Source organism: Lontra canadensis, unplaced genomic scaffold (genome assembly GCF_010015895.1).
Source record: "Lontra canadensis isolate GAN:19392208 unplaced genomic scaffold, GSC_riverotter_1.0 scaffold24, whole genome shotgun sequence".
Lineage (NCBI taxonomy): Eukaryota > Metazoa > Chordata > Mammalia > Carnivora > Mustelidae > Lontra > Lontra canadensis.
In genome coordinates this window covers 14,088,758-14,108,479 of record NW_022631018.1, presented here as the reverse complement: position 1 = coordinate 14,108,479, position 19,722 = coordinate 14,088,758, and the positions used below count along the sequence as shown (strand labels likewise).

At 39.1% G+C, this 19,722-nt stretch overlaps 2 protein-coding genes across 4 annotated transcripts in view; one reads left to right on the top strand and one right to left on the bottom strand.

Moving 5' to 3' along the window:
• The window catches only part of ADSS2 (adenylosuccinate synthase 2), a 35,012-nt gene extending 26,341 nt beyond the window's left edge, over window positions 1–8,671 (bottom strand). The window contains exon 1 of one of the 2 annotated variants that reach the window (XM_032862887.1): window positions 8,233–8,671. In XM_032862887.1, the coding sequence (XP_032718778.1) occupies window positions 8,233–8,415 (183 nt within the window). In that variant the 5' untranslated portion in view covers window positions 8,416–8,671. The remainder of the gene's footprint in view (window positions 1–8,232) is intronic. The other variant, XM_032862888.1, reaches the window with a different exon arrangement.
• A 1,540-nt stretch (window positions 8,672–10,211) lies between these two features.
• Window positions 10,212–19,722, top strand: part of CATSPERE (catsper channel auxiliary subunit epsilon) — a 145,238-nt gene continuing 135,727 nt past the window's right edge. For both annotated transcript variants that reach the window (XM_032862885.1, XM_032862886.1), the window contains exons 1-2: window positions 10,212–10,284; window positions 12,049–12,097. In XM_032862885.1, the coding sequence (XP_032718776.1) occupies window positions 10,220–10,284; window positions 12,049–12,097 (114 nt within the window). In that variant the 5' untranslated portion in view covers window positions 10,212–10,219. The remainder of the gene's footprint in view (window positions 10,285–12,048; window positions 12,098–19,722) is intronic.

Sequence of the window (19,722 nt, the reverse complement as noted above, 5' to 3'; positions counted from 1 at the left end):
ATGAATTAAGTTTAGGATACAGCCATGTTTTACAAAATGCAACAGATGAAGCTTCAAATTTGAAGTGTCTATTTGGATGCTAACATAAAATATTTATATTTTATATGTGGAAGATACAAAATTCACCTTGGGAGCTCAGGCATTTGTCTCCGAACATAGATTATACTGGTCCAAGGAGAGGTCACATGCGTTAGCAAACAGCAAAACAAGGTTTCGACAGGAACACCATTGCCAACCACCGCCTCACCCACCCACCCAAACCCTCCAGGGAATTACAAGGGCAGAGTCTGAACCTGGTTCCACATCTGTGATCACACGGCCTCTCCCATGAGCAAGCAACTCTATGAGCGGGTGCCAGAATAAGCAGCAAGAACGCATATATTTAATCAGGTTTAATAATTTCTTGTAAGTAGCACTGGGGAGGCCAGATAACTATATAAATTTAAGACATAAAATATTTTCTTGCCTACTTTTAACAGGAACATACCATTTGCTTTTCAATGCAAAATTTCTGCAAAACAAACTTGATAAATTATCCCTAATTTATATAGTACTAATCATGTGTTCAGGTTATCAGTTAATATAAATAACTACCTCGTGCTGTTTTGCTAAATACCCATAACTCATGATCCCAGTCACTCATGTAGCATTTAACACTTAATTATCAAAGTTGTATGTTTTATATTATGTAACTAAAAACACAGAATATTGTGGACTAGCAATTAATGTTGTTTTCCAGATCAATCAGATCAATAGAGAAAAGGTTTTTTAACTATTTAAAATTTTTAATATTTTTATTTGAAATATAACTTCTCAAACCCCAAGAAACAAAAGACCAGCATGAACCCAAAGTGACTCCATATTACATGGCAACTTTCTTTAAAGAAAAACACAAGTTTATAATGTCTTACTGATGACTGAATACCAAGAATAAATGCAAATTCATTGTATTAAAGAATAAATATAGAAAAAAAAAATTCCAATCAGGTCTCACCATCACAAAACATCCCCTAATTTGGTATTTATTTTACTCATTTTCTTTGACTATTACTGTTACATCAGGATTAAATGTAAAAAAAAATTATTAAATAAGCTTTTTAATGACCAAGAAAAAAATGTCCCCATTGACAAATTAGAAGATGATGAAGGGGTGAAAAAAGAAAAAAAAAAAGAAGAAGAAGAAACTAAAATTCCATGTTCTCAAAGCTTAAAAAAAAAAAAGTCAAAGTTTCTGACATATACGTTTTCATTTTTTTAAACCACTACTGAGATAGTTCATTTTCATTGTTTTATAGTTAAAATAATAAAAACCTATTTAATTCCAAACATTCTTCCCTCAAGAAAAACCCTAGGTCAAACAGTTAAGACTATTAGCAGACAATTCACAAATAATAACCCAAAACTAATATCTCCTCCTTCCGTATTTTCCCATCTGAAATTAACCCTAGGTCAGCCACACCTTTTGTGTGTTCAGTCCCTTTTCTTTCCCTTCCTCCCTCCTAAACCCCTTATTCTGCAAATCATAGTAATCATTCCCTCTGGCCACAGTAATTGATCCAGACCTGGAAACTTGATCTAACCTAAGCCTGAGACAAGCTCCTCTCCTCTAGGAATTTGATTTTGAGAGGAAGGAGGGCAGTTAGTTTAGTGACGCTTGGCATTTAGTGACATCGTGCATTGAGGGGCAGGGGCAGGGAGGCTGCCAGTTCTGGCTGCTGAGATCCCAGGAGCTGCCTTTACCTAAGGCTGCTCTGAGGACTGGCCACCCAGCTCCTGCCTCAAACAAATCCCCATTTTGCTTAAGATGGTCTCTCTCCAATGCTTGCAAACAAAAGAATCCAAATGATTCACAACACAAACTAACTGCGACATAATATGTATACAGCTGGCTCTCTAAAGTTCACATCTTGGCCTGGTGATAAACTGAATATAAAAAATGATTAACTTCCAAATCTTAATAGTTATGTAGTCCAGAACAAAACTCTCAAACACTACAGGGATGATATAATGGTATTTAGTTATTTTGTAACTGTTCTCAGCTGTGTACTTAGCAATTTGGTTTTAAGCTTAAGAAAGATGGTTTTCTTTCCATGGCTTGAGGAACCTCTGGTTCTGAGGGAACCAGAAGCTGTCAAGCCGAACTCTAGAATAAAAGTTTGGATCAGGAAATGCTGATATGTGCAAGTTTCTAATTGAGAAGCTCCAAGGTCCAGGGGAGATTTAAAAAAAAAAAAAAAAAAAAAAAAAAGAAAGAAAAGTTTGGAAGGGAATGAAATGACATTGGTCTGCAAAAGTAACTACTTACCAAAAAAACCCAACAACAAAAAAAGTGACTCCTGCTTGTTAACTCAAGTTTGCTATTAGGTCTTCCTTTACCCCAAACTATGCTGCCTGCCCCGCCCCAATTTCCTGCTGTGATCCAGGAGTTAAAGAAATTGGGGGCCTCGGACCATTGTTGGAGGTTGTAACCCTGCAGGAGGCCTCCCCTGGACCTTGGAGCCTCGGACCCCACGCCTCAGAGCTATTCCAGCCACCAAAACAAGGGTCCCCATTTCTGGCCTAGAGTCTTTAAGCATCTTAGAAACCTAACAATCTTTTGAGACAATGCTTATTACCTTGCTGGTTTCTTGGTAAAGAGCTGTGTCTGTCTTTCTAGGTGAAACATTTCACTATTCATCAAAACTAAAACACTTGTTAATCCACAGCAATAAAGTAATTATAAACAAGGATGTCTGTTCTTTTTCTTTTTTTTTTTAATATTTTATTTATTTATCTGAGAGAGCCAGAGAGAGACAGAACAAGCAGCGGGGAGTGGAGAGGGGTGCCTGCAGCAGGCCAGGGAGTCAGAGGACCCTCATGACTGAGCCGAAGGCAGATTCTTAACCAACTGAGCCACTCGCATGCCCTAAGGTTGACTATACTTTATGAAAAGTTGTATAATAGCAATTAGCTTACGATTTCAAAGTAGAACAGGTTAAGTTACCCCCAGTAAGCTGAACAATTAAACTATTCAACAGTAACCAGATACACTAGATAGGAAGAGAAAACATATACAGGGTATCTGAATTTCTTTTTTGCAAAGACATCCAAGCACACTTCTCGGTTATCTTTTAAGGCTTTAAGATACCCACTTTACATTATTACAGTTAACTTCCAGTTTCATACACAGATAAATACACATGATGAAAAGCTTTGGAGGTTCTTAGGTCCAAATCAAGAAGCTTTTAGACTCTAGGTACCTAAATCTAATATACATACTTACTAAACCAGGGTCCCGGAAGGGAAGATCATACACGCAACCAAAAAATGCATAAACCAATGATGTGTGATGCAGCTCTTTGTAAATGCGTGATTAAAAACTCATCTAATCATTATATTTATAAAAACATTTTCTTAAAAACACACTGGAATTAAACAGCAGATTTCAAGTAGAAAAAAAAATTCTCATAAATAAAACATTTCCTTTAAAAAGGTTTTAAAAAGCTTAATACCAAAAAAACCCATTTTTAAAAGACAAAATCCCATTTTTAAAAGAATTCTATTATACTGAATTAAATATAATTAAAAGTTCAGTGCAAAAAACCAACCCATATTGGAGCCAAAGTAGCCCTGGGAACGGTCTACTATTTACTCTTCTCAGTTGCTGTTTGCCAGGCAAACTAAATACCTCAAAGTCCCTTTTTCCACTGGTAAAAGTATTCTAATAGTTACCAAGCTTCACTTATTGGTATGTAGCTCATCGACAGGGATCTTTAGTGTCAAAATATAACAGTCCCCAAAAAGATAATAGAGTTAAATTTGTATCCAGTTATAGTAAACTATTACCTATTTTTCAATTTACCATTTCACCCTAGATTTGTTCTGGGCCACAGTCTGTTCTAAAGATAACTTAAACTTAAAATTACCCAACTAACTTGACCCAGTCCCACCAAAATTAAAGAAAAAAAAAATTGATCAGATACCACTAAGATGACATCATTATTTAAAAATTTATGCCTCAAAAGAAAATATATTTTTAAAGAATTATATATCATATATACTGTTATATACTACTGTACTATTACATACAAATGAGAGGATTTATAGATCATGTATATCAATAGAATAGGCTTAAATAGTGAACAACTTGGGATATCCTCATTAAACTTTCAGATCTACTGCCCTCAGCAGACAAAAACTACTTACTAGAATTACATGGCATTCGACTATGCTGAATTACATACAAATATCAGTTATCTATTTTCAAGCAGATACAAGAGATAAGACTTTAGTATAATCTATTAAAGCCTTTGAACATAATGGCACAATATAGTAAGTATTACTTAAAATACTAAGTAATAAGTATTAATTTAATAAATTCTGGGGGTTCCACCTTAAAATCATGCCATCACTCAGTTAACTTGTCCAAGGAGATGTCAAAATAATCTACAGGAAAGAGTTAAGCTACTGGTTTCAAAAAAAGTTCTAGAGGTGATCCAGTCACCTAATAAGTATTTGTTGAGTATTTACTTCCTCTCTGCCTCACAGAGCACTTGATGCTATGGAAAAAGACAACAACAAAGAATTAAGTCCTCTTTTTGAGAAAACTTCTAGCAGGGAAAACGCGTATACCACACATTGGTATACAATTATGTATTTGGGAAATACTATGAACCAAAACAAAACAAAAACAAACAAACAAACAAACCAAAAACTCATAGTCAGGGGCACAGAAAATAGCAATTATTTTAAACCTGGAAGGATGACTTACCTTAAACCCTAATTCTCTACCATCTTCCAAATTATAGGAAGTGATTTGGGAGGTAATTTTAGCTATATAAAGTCAAGGCATTACATAACACTTTAGTTATCCCTTTTAAATTATCTCTCAATTTTTCTGATTATTCCAAGGAGAAAGTCTCAGTTTGCTGTTGTTAGGTCTTTTACACTTTTCTTTCTTTCTTTCTTTCTTTCTTTCTTTCTTTCTTTCTTTCTTTTTGGACTTAGCTGGTTTCAGAGCCTTCTATGAATGCCAGCATCTAGCCACAAGTTAACATTTTTTTTCATTGTATTTACTACACAGCAAGCTTTTCATATATATAACAAGTGACAGAATAGACTTTCCCTTTATAATTAATTTCAGTTAATATTTTCTCTTTATATTAACTTTTAAACCTGGGGGGGGGGGAACACCAAGAAATGAAATATTGTCCTGGCTATTCCCAATCACAGGCAACTTCCAAGACTACCATGTTTGCTTTCCAGGTGAACACTAAGTAAGCCCTCGCTTAAGAAGCAGTAGAAAGTGCAACAGTTAAAATCTCTGTAGTTTCTACTCAACAAAATAAAGAAAATAAACTATAACAGTTTACTTTGGAGGATCTGGAGGGGAGGGGGAGACAGCAAGAGACTTTCTAACAAGCCTACTTTTAAGCTGCCAGAAAGGGGCTTTCCTCTGCCCATACCTTAACTCTTTGAAAAACCTGTACCAGTATCCTTCTCCACCCGACCTTGGCAATACCTGCTTATGTAGCAGTCGTCCAGTAGACTGTAAGTTACTTGTGGGCACAATCCCTGCATTTTAAACTTCTTAACTCTGGGGCCAAGCAGTTCCGTAAGACTATCACCTGTAGATCCTCATTATGTGATTGCTGGATAAATGAACTAGGCCTGGAGTCCTACACTTCTTTGTCTTGAAAGACATCAGTTTAAAATTAAGATGTTTCTAGTGATTGTCCTTTGATGCAAGTTCTATACACATATTTATGGATCTAGAGAATTTACCAAATTATAAATAACTGCATAAAAATCCTGAATCTGAAATATAGGCCTTAAGTGCACTGATGATGAAAATGCCACTATCTTTGCATCTACTCTTTCCAAAAGGCATTTGATATATTAAAATATTCATTTAAGTACAATGTCAGTTTTTCTTTTAAAAACTTTATTTTGGAAAAAATTTCTTATGATTCTATTGTTAAACTATGGATACATTATATGTATACCACTGCTCAAGAAAGAATGTGTATAAAATTTGAGTTTGGGGCATAAATATGACCAAAAATACATATTAAACTCCAACAAAGTAACTGTTTTCAGTATACACAAAATTTAAAATGATCAAACAAGGCAATTCAAGCTTAAAATACCTTCTCTAATGTTGACTTACCCCAGAGTTCTACACACACTAAGAATTTCAACATTCGGTAGTCTTCAGTTTTATAAGCCAGGAGAACTTCATTACGAAGTCAGCTTGCTAGAGTTGGCCAATTAATATAAAGTTAACCAAAGTGAATCATAAGAGATACGCTTCAATCTATTCATTCTGTGTCTACTTTCACTAACAAAACTAGTAAGAATCCTTCTAATGATGAGTTCTTAAAAGGCACCAGCATATGAAGATTTTAGAATTATATAAAGTTTGCAGGAAGTTGAAGTTTACAGGAGAGGAAAGTCGGCCTAACAGGTTTGCTCAAACGTTCCTCCTCTATCTTCAGTTAACAGTTTAAAGCCAAACTTGGCTCCTTCTCAATGACTTCTCTCTAGGCTTTCCAAGGGCATCAGATGGGATTGGTCCATGACCTTCTTCAAGAGGACATTCATGATAACATTGTAACATCTCTTCCATTCTACAAACTAATTCCACTATTTTTCAAAGAAACATTACAATTGAGGATCTTTTAGAACAAATGCTACTTATTATTACATTTCCCAAACCTTCTTACAATCCATAATGTAACTCAGACTAAGTATTACTATTTCCAGAAAAGGAAGAGCTCCGGAACAACATGGAAGGGGACAAACAGGCCCAGTCTCTCTCCCTTTTTTTCCCAACAAGAGTTAGGTATTCTCATACTTCTTTCCCTACAGCATGGCCAGATCTGATTTTAAGACAAAAGCAGGGTGAAAACTGACTTGCAGAGCAACTTCTTAGGCAATGTTGGGCAGGACTTCAATGGAAACAAGCTTAGAAGTAAGATACTAAATCAGGTAAGTACATCCCCAGAGAGGGGGAGGGATAGAGATTCAAAGGTGGGGAGAGGTGGTGGGGTGCCAGTGGTAATACTAAGAGGCAACACCTATCTCAGCTAAGAAATGGGCAGGGAGTTTCTGCATGCAAAAAACAAGACAAATCAGAATCTCTGTATTTAGCTTTCTCTGTGCGTGTGATTACCTTTGTTCCTGCGTGCTCAGAATGATAATCAGTTTCAGGTGAAGGCTTTCAATCCAGCGGGCCTACTAACTTGTTAGAACATATACAGCATGGCATCCTCATTGTGCCATGTTCATGAAGAAGAAACCCTGTCGCGAGGTAAACAGCAGCTCGTTTCAGACATATTACAATTTGTTTTGAAAGTGGTTATTGCTCAACTAGCTCGAATTTTGAAATTGGTAATAGCTATCTAAGAGCCTTTACAAAAGCGTAGCCTAGAGGCTGCTTCAAAGCAAGCGACAAATAGGAAGAAAGCTTACACTGAAAACCACGTGTCTCCCGGTAGGAAGTACATTACCAATCCATTTCCCGAAAGTTCACTTTCCATGTGAGCGTAACAATGTAAATATTTCTAAACACCAGATCTGACATCCACGTAGTTACTTGTCTCACTCGCAAAAGAGCTGGGATTCTCTCCTCTGGGACCAACGAGTAAAAATCATCTACCCTTAATATCAACACGCGGGATACGGAGTCAAAAACCCGGGCCATTAACCGTCCAAAGGCGGGGATGGGTTCTCATGTCAACAAAGTGGACCGGAGGCGGCAAAGGTCTGAACACCGGGGGCCTGCAGGTGGGGGAATGGCGAGTGGCTTTTCGGGCGCGTCGGAACAATCCAGTCCCACTTGGTCTCGCTGGGTGGGTGGGCGATGGGGGTGGGGGCTCGCGGCCGCGAGGGGTCTCCGCCCGGAGTCGGGAGCAGGCCTCTGGCTGCAGCTCCTCCAACTCAGACCGTATCCCACCCCCACCCCGGCCCCAAGCTCGGGGCTGGGCACTGGCCCCCAGACGGAAAATTGCTACTCCCCAGGCATCGCGCATCTCTCAGGGACTCCGGGTCCACCCTGGTTTCCTCCAGCGCCACCGCAACCCTCAGCCCAAGACCTCAGGTCAGGGGTCTCTGACCTCCCGCCATTTCTCCACGTCGCCGCAGCTCCGAGCGGGAGAGAACCTCAAGGTGACACCTTCTTTGGGACGATGGATCCGGGTTCCGCGCCCGCGCCCTCGGGCCCGGCTTCCCGTCACAGCCCGGTCGCCTCACCTGGCAGCGGCACACGATGTCGGCGTCCTGCGCCAGCAGATCCACCACCTTCCCTTTGCCTTCGTCGCCCCACTGCGCGCCCAGCACCACCGTCACCCGGTTCCCCCCGGGCCGCGCCCAGGGGCGGCCACAGTCGCCGTTGGGCAGGGAGGATGCCGCCGGGTTGGTCTCGGCGAACGCCATGGCTCCAGTGACGCGAGGAGAGCCCCAAAGAGACGCGGGGGACGACGAGTGCGCGAACTGAACTGCTCTGCGGCCGCCAGCCACATGCGGAGGAAGAAGGAGCCAGAGGCCGGCCCCGCCCCCGCCCCCGCCCCCGCCGGGCCACCACCCTCCAGCCAGGCCCCGCCCCGCTCTCCGCCACAGCCCACTCAAGGGGCGACCATGACTGCCCCGCGCAGGCCGGCAGCCGCAGCACCGCCCGCAGGAAGAGGCCCAGGTGGCGGCAACCGCCGCCACCCGGGACCGAGGCCACGCCCCTTCCGCAGCCTGGCGCACCACCCCAGAGCGAGCCCCGCGAGCGGAAGGGGGCAGGGGCGGGGCCTCCAGCGCGCTTCGCCTCGACGCCCCGCCTACCTGCCCTTCTCCCGCTTTTCAAACCCGAGAGGCGCGGAGGTGCGTGCTCGAGCGTCGCACTACAACTCCCGGCATGCAACGCCCTGGGCCGAGGCGACGTTTTCTGGTGCCATGCTGTTTGTCGTCTCCAGGTCACCCTCTCTGAAGGCGTTTTCAAATTATTTTTTGACGACTTGTTTTTATTAAGGGTAGGGGTACTGTGTGCGAAGCACAAAGGGTGGAATTCCAAAATACAAATGGGATGGAATGGAAACGTACAGATACAGAATTGGGAACGAAAGTTCTACAAGTAAGAACAGAGAGGGGACGGGGATCGAAAAGGGTGTATTCCAAAGTAGAGCAATAGAGGACCCTAGAACTGAAAATCTAGGGCTCAAGTAAAGTCCGAACCTTTCTATTTTACACATTAGTAACAGAGGCTCAGAGAGGAGGAGGTTAATAGTGATGTATAGTTTGTACCAAATCCTGTGATGCACTTCGCTCTTTTAAATCCCACAACCATGTAAGTAGTACTATCTTACCCTTATTTTACAGGATTTAAAAGTGGGAATAGTCACATTAAATTCAGTGTCTACTACATACACATCATATACACACAATCACGCTCTCTAACGGCCCCTAGGGCGTATTGTTGTATGACACCAGTTTTACTCAATGATTCGTTGTCGGTGAACATTGAGGACCCACTACAAACTATGCAGGTTCTGGGCCCTGAGGACATAAAGAGGAGTAAAGGTAGAGTTGCAGCACTCAAGGACTCCGATTATTTGGTCTACCCACAAATAAACAGATAAATTATAACACTATGTGACAATTTTGGTATTTGTTTATTTTGGCTTCACCACAAGATTACAAATTCCTTCGTAAACCAGAAAGCTGTCCTATTTCTTTGTACCCAAGTGTGCAAGGTGGTGTTGGACCTAAAGGAGGTGCTCAGTAAGTACACGTTACTGTTCCCATCCGTTGAACTTATTAACCATTTATGGAACGCCTCATCTTGAAAAGCACGAACCAGATTACGTTGTTATCGCAGTATTGATATACGGTCACAACGAAAATTTGGGCTAAGATACCGTAACTTAAAAGCTTCACCTTCGTTCAGTCAGGGATTTTCCGAAGTGGTTTTGCTGTCTCACTCCAAAACAGCACGGTTTCTGCCTTTCCTCAAGACTGGTTTATATTTTCGACTCCGACCAACGGCGACGTTCCTAGCAAACCAGGTAGAGGCGCGCGCGCTGGCACGCATGCGCACACGCAGTCGCCTTCGCGGGCGGGCACAGCCGAGCCCGCCCCGCCCCGGGGCGCGCGCGGACCCCAGCGCCTCCTCCGCGGGTCCGGCGGCGCCCCCCGAGAGCGCGCGAGGCCAGGGCGGGCGCGGCCTGGGCGGTTGGGCGGAGGCTATTCGGCCGCCATGTCAGCCCAGGGAGTGGCGGTGCTGCTGTCGTGGCTGAGCTGCTACGGCTGGGCCGTGTGGAGGTAGACAGACGCCAGTGGCGCCCCGGAGCACTGGGCGGGGGTCGCCCCTGGGGCCCCGCCCCCGGGGACCACCACCCGGAGCCCCGGCTCCCGGCGCCCAGTAGTGGCGCCGCCCCGCCGCCCCTCCCGAGAGTTTCGGCTGGATGAGGACGGAGAATGACGAGCAGTGTTAGGGCTTTGCTCCTCCAGGGTCTGGGTAACTTCGTGGGACAGCTGAACCCCCAAACTCCTTTTCTGCCGCGGCAACCTTGTTTTGCCGGAGAGGAGCAAATGAGAGCCCCAAAGTCGCCCCTGGGGAGCGGAGGCGGGGGGCGAGGCCACTTCTCAAGGATAACTAGGTAGTTGATGGTCTATGTGAAGCGGGTGTAGGAGTGATTGGTGAAAAGTGCTTTATAAAATGTAAGCACTGTGCAGATGGAAGGGGATGTAATTCCTGCAGAAGGACTGAGAGTTGAGTCTGAGATCTGATTTAGGGAGTGAAAGCTTTACAAGTTCTGAGAAATCCTCAGTGCAAGTGTGATTTTTGTTCAGTGTTCAGTAACTGCTGGACTGGGAAGTGTATCAAAATATTTTAGATTTTCAACGGGTTAAAATACAGATAATTAACCCGAAAAATAATATTGTGAACATTCCATTCAATGGAGGTCTTGCTATGACTAATTAGTACTCTCTAACATTAAGATGTAAAAATTCCGACAATTCATTAAACTATTACAGAAATTTCAGAGGGAAGGGATCCAGGGCGCCTCATTGGACAGATGGTTGGGGGCATCGAAGAGAGTAAGAGTAGCCTTAGGGTAAGTGAAGTGGTGAGAAAAAGAAAAAAGACAGCATTCTGACAGAACTTTGTAAGCTTCTGTTTTCTCCTCTATAAAGTGAAGAAAATAAAACCTGTCTCATGGGATTCTTGTGAGACTTGAATGCGAAAATACATTTAACTCCCATCACGTGCCTGGCAAACAATGGATCGATGTGGATAAGGGATATTATTAAGGATGGCCTGTGAATTTGGGGACTTCAAAACTTTATACTGTACACCAGAGGTCACCAAACTTTCTGTAAGGGCCAAGTAGTAAATACTTCAGGCTTTTCAGCTGATACAATCCGTGTTTAACTACCCAACTCTGCCACGCGCACCCCAACAGTAGTAAACCAATGGATGTGGCCGTGTGTCAATGAAAATGTATTTACAAAAAAGGTGGAATTTGGCCTTGGCTTGCCAACCCCTCGTATAGCTTCATAACTGAAGAGAACGCTAAATTTCTTTCCCTTCCCTAAATTTTCAATGAGAGTTTAATGAAGACAAAGATATTATTGTTTATCATGGTAGTCACAGGCTCCTTGAATTTTATATCTTAATAAGGTGTTCTTTTAAAATTTCTTAAATTTCATGTAATGTTTTTTTTATTGTTAGCTTCTTTGGGGGAGAGGATGGAGAATTCAAGGTAGATGTCTTATTTAAATAATTCTTTCTTCCCAACATCTAAGAGACATTTACCTAAATTTTCTCCTAAGAGTATTAATGTTTTAACATTTCTTATCCCAATGGAGTTGCTTTTCTTCAATGATCTAGGTAGGACTGTGATTAGTTCTTTCTCCTTATGAATCCAAATCCATTTTCCAGCTCTATTTATTGAACACCACCTCTGTCCTATACAAAATTTCCCTACCTACTTATGTCTACTTCTGGGCTTACTATAGAATCCCTCTTATTTGGAGAAGAAATTATTTTTAATGTTTGTATTTGCCCTTTTTCCTCCACAGGTATTCCACTAACAGCCCAAACTACCTCATTTTTAGTACCAGAAGTACTGTAAGTGTATTTTTTTTCAAACTATAGTTTATTTATATTTATATCTATATAATTTATATTTATTTTTATATAATATAATAAATAATTTGTATTATTTATATAATTATATTTATAAGAATAAATATATTATTTATTAGATATTTATTTATACTACTATTTTGTACCTTAAAGCAGTATTTTATACTCAGTTGTATAGCACAGTTATACATTTTTATTTCATTTCCTTTGTCTCATTTATCATCCTAATATAAACCCCCTTGCCAATAAATGTCCTTAAATATATATGTAGCAAATATAAGTGGTACGGTTTTGAGCTTTTTGTGATTTAATATTGACAGGTAGGGTGGCCATACACTATATTGTGTAAACTGTTGAAAATGAAAGATAGTGCTATTAATATTTACACTGAGACAACAGATATGGATTGCAACTGCCTTGACAAACTGGGATGAATGGCCACTGAAGCCGTAGACTTCATTCTCTATATTACTTTTTTTTTCAATACTTTGTTTACTTCATTTCTTCTTAATGCTGCCTGCCACACACTAGTATGTATGTGATTTATTTTATTTGTACAGCTCTCCCCACTCCCCAGTGATGGACACATGGCTTTTTTTTTTTAAATTTTATTTATTTGACAGAGAGAGATCACAAGTAGGCAGAGAGGCAAGCAGAGAGAGAGAGAGAGGAGGAAGCAGGCTCCCTGCCGAGCAGAGAGCCGGATGCGGGACTCGATCCCAGAACCCTGAGATACGACCTGAGCTGAAGGCAGAGGCTTTAACCCACTGAGCCACCCAGGCGCCCCGGACACATGGCTTTCTATCTCCACAAACAACACTCTGATGAATGCCCTTTTAGATGTTCTTTTATGGGTCTGCGCAATAATTTTTCAACTATAGTTGCTGGGACATAGGGAGAGCGAACACCTGATTAACTAAATTCTCCATGATTGTCCTTGAATGGCAGTCAGAGTTTCTACTTTCACCTAGTGCACATCTTCACCAAAGTTTGATATTACTGAATTTTCTTTTCTTTTCTTTTTCTTTTTTTTAAACCAATTTTGTTACTATGTGTAATAGTTTATTGCTGTTGTTATTTTCAACTCTCTGGTGACAAGTGGTTTTGAGCATCTCTTCCCATATTTATGCAGTCTTCTGAGTTGCCTGGTCATACCTTTTGTCCATTTTCTATTTAATTTTGTGCCCTTTTCTTGTTAATTTACAGAGTGCTGTATACATTCCACCCTCTATATTAATTAAATGTTGGTTTTAAATGTTTTATTTTCTTCTCTCTCATCTACTCATCTAACCATTAATGTTGTCTGTGGATATTTTATTTTTTAAGAAAAAGCTCACTTTTGTTAAGCCAAACCACCCCCCCTACACACACATATACACACACACACACGCTTTTTGACCTCATACTTTCTACTTTTTTAGAGTCTTATGAAAAATCTTTTCCTGCCCAGAGTTATGAAGATATTTATCCTATCTATTCATTTATATGCATTATATCTTGACCTTTCAAATATAGGTTATAAATCCATCTGGAATCCACTTGTATATAATCTAGAGTATGTATTCACATTATTTTCTTCACATAATGAGCCACCACCTATTAAACAACTTAGTGTTTTTCTATTATTTTTCTGGCATTATCTTTTTTTCCATATATAGTTGTATCAATTTCCGAGCTCTCTTCTTTCCTATGGGTAGCGTTGACTGATCCTCTATCGTTTCATGTAGCTGCAGTGCTGCCTACTCTTCCTTTGAATTAACAAATCATAATATATGCATCATTTTACTCTAGATAGCAATTAGATTGTTTCCATTTTTAGTCTTTTTAGTCTGCTGTGATTAGTGGAGTACTAGACATGGTAGCCTACTATCAACATTTTTATGCCCATCTTCTGCTTTATGTATGTGTGTGTGTGTATATATATATATATATATATATATATATATATATGCATTTCTGCTAGGAGTAGAATTGGTTAGTTGTAGGGTATTATGCATGTGTTCAGCTGTAGTCAATAGTGCCAAAAGATTTTATAAAATAATTGTATCAGTTTACACTTATATTCTATGTTTATATATATCATTGTATTTACACTATTCAGAATCGGGCAGAGGAAAACTATGTTTTCTTTTACAGTGTCATTTGTTTTTAAATTCATTGCTATCCATTTCTTATTAAAGCTGTACTTACCAGTTAAATTGTTGTCATTTGTAGTTAGTTTATTTAATATCATTTATTTATGTATTTCATCTTTGTTTCTTGAACAGCTTTGTTGTATAATTGACCATTTTATTAGTCATTTTAAAAATCTCCTTTTTTCTAAGTAATCTCTACACCTAACATGGGGCTCAAATTCACAACCCTGAGATCAAGAGTCACATGCTCCATCAACTGAGCCAGCCAGGCACCCCCTAAAAATCTTTTTTGATCTCTGATGTTCCTTTATCATTTTTACAGAGGTGATAGAAATGTGTCATGTTTAATTGATAATTAGTAAACAAAACAATGGAGTTATGTCATTACAGAAATGAAAATTGGGAGCCAGAGTCTGATTTTCAACAAAGGAAGTAGACAAAATGTAAATGAGTAGATGGTAAAACCGTGGCTTTGCAGGTTGCTTACAGGTGATATTCAAAGAAAGAAAGAAAATATTGAATGTACAGAAGATACTTTAGGGATTAAATAGTTCATAATTCTTAATGGAAAGCATTTTAAAATAATTTTTTCTACCTATTTGCTTTTCTGGAGCTTTGGCATGAGGCCCAGGATTTGGATTTGACACACCATCCAGGAACCTATGAAGGTGCTCTCAGGGAACATAAACTGGTGGAAGCCATCTCTGTACTTTCCCTCTGCCTCACTACAGCTTGCCAGTATCTCCCAGAAAGGAACTTACACATTTGTCTAGAACCTGGTGCTGCCCACGGGATACCTCCAGAATGCCTGGCTCTGGTGACCATTGCTTACATTTGTAGTCCCATAGGACTGTATTTATTTGTATACTTTAAAAGCTGCTGCTTGAGTGTTTAGCTTCCAGCCACCATGAATCTAGGTGCTGGCTGAGATCCTCCCTTTGGAACAATGACTGGACTTGGCACATCCTCATATACTGGGAGTTATTAAAAACAAAATAGACTGCTTGGAAAATCACAAAGTTTTGAAAGAGCAAAGAGCTAGGGCAAGGTTAAATGATAAGACTCATCTTTTACACAAGGCCACTCCTCCAAGACTAAGAGATGTGATTATTTTATTTAATGCATAACAATGTACACAAGAGAGTCAAGGAAATAGAAGAAACAGAGGAATATGTTCCAAACAAGAGACTTAGATAAAAGCTCAGAAAAAAACCTCAGTGAAATGGAGATAAATAATTTACCTAAAAAAGAGTTCAAAGTAAGGGTCATAAAGATGCTCACAGAACTCAGGAGAAGAATGGATGAATATGGTAAGAACTTCAACCAAGAGATACAAAATATAAGAAGATACCAAATAGAAGTCACAGAGCTGAAGGACACAGTAACTGAACTGAAAAGTACACAGGGTTCAACATCAGACTAGACCAGGAAAGGATCTGTGAACGTGAAGACAGAGCAGTGGAATTCACCTAAACAGAGCAGTAAAAAGAAAAAAGAATGCAGAAAAAGCTAAACATATTTTAAGGCATTTATAGAAGAACATCAAATGGGCTAACATTTACATTATAGGGTCCCAAAAGGAGAACAGTGAAAGGAGCAGAAAATTTTTTAAGAAATACTGAAAACTTCCCTAACCTGGGAAAGGAAACAGACATCTAGATCCAGGAAGCCCAGAGAGTTCCAAATAAGAACCCAAATTATTTAAATTATAATTTAAATGTCAAAAGTTAAGCACAGGGATGCCTGGGTGGCTCAGTTGGTTGAGCAGCTGCCTTCGGCTGAGGTCATGATCCCAGGGTTCTGGGATCCAGCCCCACATGGGCTCCTTGCTCAGCAGGGAGCTTGCTTCTCCCTCTGCCTCTGCCTGCCACTCTGTCTGCCTGTGCTCACTCCCTCTGACAAATAAATAAATAAAATCTTAAAAAAAAAAAAAAAAGTTAAGCACATGGAGGTTTCTTAAAAAGCAGCAATGCCATAATTCATCAGTTGAAAAAAAAAAAGCGCTATCTGCAAAGTGAAACACAATAACATGAGGTATGGCTCTACTTATTGCCATTTTGTTAGCTGTATTCTGGCTGGTCTGTAATTTTCTATGTGTTTTTCTTCTTCTCTGCTCTCTTCCTTTGTGATTTGATGACTTTATTTTGTGGTATGCTTAGATTCTTTATCTTTTTTGTATCCACTATAAGTTTTTGCTTTGTGGTTATTGTGAGGCTTACATACAAAAAATTATAACAAGTCTATTTTCAGTAGATAATAACTTGTTTGATCACAGTCTAAAGCTCTAAACTTTTACTCACCCTTTGCACATTTTTTTTAAATTTTATTTATTCATTTGCCACATAGAGATACCACAAGTAGGCACAGAGGCAGGCAGAGAGAGAGGCGGAAGCAGGCTCGCTGCTGAGCAGAGAGCCTGATGCGGGGCTCAATCCCAGGACCCTGAGATCATAGACCTGAGCCAAAGGCAGAGACTTAACCCACTGATCCACCCAGGTGCCCCTGCACATTGTTTTTAATGTCACATTTTATACCTTTTTTATCTTATGCATCCTTTAACAATTATTGAAGTGATATTTTTACTTTGGTCTCTTAACTCTCACACTAGTTTTATAACTAATTAACCCATTACCTTTACTATATATCTTTTAAGAGAAATTTATTATTTCATGTTTTCTTACTACTAATTAGCACCCACCTAACTTTTTTTTCAGCATGAAGTCACTTTTGAATTTCTTGTAAGGCCATTTTAGTGATGATAAACTCCTTTAGCTTTTGTTAATCTGGAAAATTCTATTTCTCCTTCAATTCTGTAGGAAAGCTTTGCTGCACAGAGTATTCTTATATGGAAGTTTTTTCTCTCAGCACTTTGAATATCTTGTGCCACTCCTTTCCGGCCTGCAATATTTCTACTGAAAAATCTACTGGATAGCTAATGCCTGAAAAAACAAATTGAGAGAGAAATCAAACAATAAGTTGAGACAAATGAAAATGGAAACACAACATACCTCAATGAAATATTAGCAAACTGCATACAACAATATATTAAACAATCAGGTGGGCTTTATTTGGGAGTGCAAGGGTGGTTCAATATCTGTAAATCAATCAGCATCATAAACCACCTCAACAAAATGAGGGAAAAAATATACGATTGTCTCAGTAGATGCAGAAAAAGTATTTGACAAGATTCTAAATCCATTCACAATAAAAATTCTCAACAAAATGGTATTAGAGGAAACATACCTCCACATAATAAAGGCTTTATAGGAAAAACCCACAGCTACCATCATACTCAATGGTGAAAAACCAAGAGCTTTCCCTCCAAGGTTAGGTCCAAGGTAAAGAACAAGACAAGAATGTCTCCTCTCATCAGTTTTATTCAACATACTGGAAGTCCTAGCCACGGCAATCAGACAAGGAATAGAAATAAGGTGCATGTTTATTAGTAAAGAAGTTAAACTGTCACTATTTGCAGACCACATTACACTTTACATAGAAAATCCTAAAGACCTCACAAAAAACTACTAGAAGTAATAAACCAATTCAGTAAGGTTACAGGATACAAAATTAATAAACAGAAATCTGTACTATTTCTATACACTAACAATGAAGTTGCAGAAAGAGAAATTTGAAAAACAACACCATTTACAATCACATCAAAAATAGTAAAATACCTAATGATAAACTTAACCAAAGAGGTGAAAGACCTGAACTCCAAACAAAAATTATAAGACACTGATGAAAGACATTGAAAATAACACAGATGGAAAGATACTTAATACTCATGGATTGAAAGAACTAATTGTCAAAATGTCTATATTACCCAAAGCAATCTGCAGATTCAATGCAATCCCTATCAAAATGCCAACAGCCTTTTTCACAAAACTAGAACAAATAATACTAAAATTTGTATGTGGCCCCAAATAGCCAAAGCAATCCTGAGAAAGAAAAGTAAAGCTGAAGGTTCCACAGTTTCAGATTTCAAAATATACTACAAAGCTATAGTAATCAAAATAGAATGATACTGGTACAAAAATAAATGCATAGATCAATGGAACAGAATGGAGATCCCAGAAATAAACTCACATTTATATGGTCAATTAGTGTATGACAAGGGATGCTAGAATATACAATGGGGGAAAGATAGTCTTTCCAATAAATTGTGTTGGGAAAACTGGACAGCTACATGAAAAGGAATGAAACTGGACTACTTTCTAACAACATTAAAAAAAACAAACAAACAAACAAAACCCAAAACCTAAAAGTGGATTAATTACCTAAACATGAGATCTGAAATGAGAAAAATCCTAGAAGAGAACATAGGCAGTAATATCTGTGACATTGACCATAGCAATGCTTTCTAGATATGTCTTCTAAGGCAAAGAAAAAAAAAAGCTATTGTTAAACTATTGATAAACTGTTGGGACTACATCAAAATAAAAAGCTTTTGCACAATGAAGGAAACTACAAAACTAAAAGACAGCCTATGGAATGGGAAAAGATATTTGCAAATGACATATCTGATAAGGGGTTAATATCCAAAATATATAAAGAACTTACACAACACCAAAAAAACCCACAAATAATCTGGTTTAAAATGGTCAGAGCAGCTAAAGACATTTTTCTGAAGAAGACATGCAGAAACCCAACAGAAACATGAAAAGATGCTCACCATTACTGATCATCAGGGAAATACAAATCAATATCACAATGAGATATCAATTCAAGCTATTAAAATGGCCAAAATCAAGAAGACAAGAAACAAGTGTTGATAAGGATGCGGTGAAAAAGAAACCCTTATTTGTTGTTGGTGGGAATATGAATTGATACATACACTGTGGAAAAGAGTATGGAGGTTCCTCAAAAAATTAAAAATACAGATACCATTTGATCCAATAATTCCACTACTGATTATTTACAAAGAAAATGAAAACACTAACTCAAAAAGATGCATGCACTTCTGTGTTTATTGCAGCATTATTTACAGTAGCCAAGACATAGTAGCAACCTAAGTTTCCATCAATAGATGAAGTGATACACACATGCACACACACACATACACAGGAGTATTACACAGCTATAAGAAAGGATGAGATTGTGCCATTTGAGACAACATGATGGACCTAGAGGATATTTATGCTAAGTGAAATAAGTCAGACTGAGACGGACGAATACCATATGACTCCACTCCAAATGGAATCTAAAAAATGTGAATAAACAAAGAGAGCTACCCCAGACATATTATTTCATCCATAAATATTTTAGTATGTGTATTTAAAATGCTAAGATTCTTAAATTTTATTTTATTATTTTTATTTCCTTAAGCAAGCTCTGCACCCAATGTGGGGTTCAAACTCATGATTCCAGAATGCTCTACTGACGGAGCCAGCCAGGCGCCCCTAAGCAGGAGAAGCCAGTTAGAAAGGATACATACACACGATTCTATTAATATGAAATGTCCTGAATAAACAA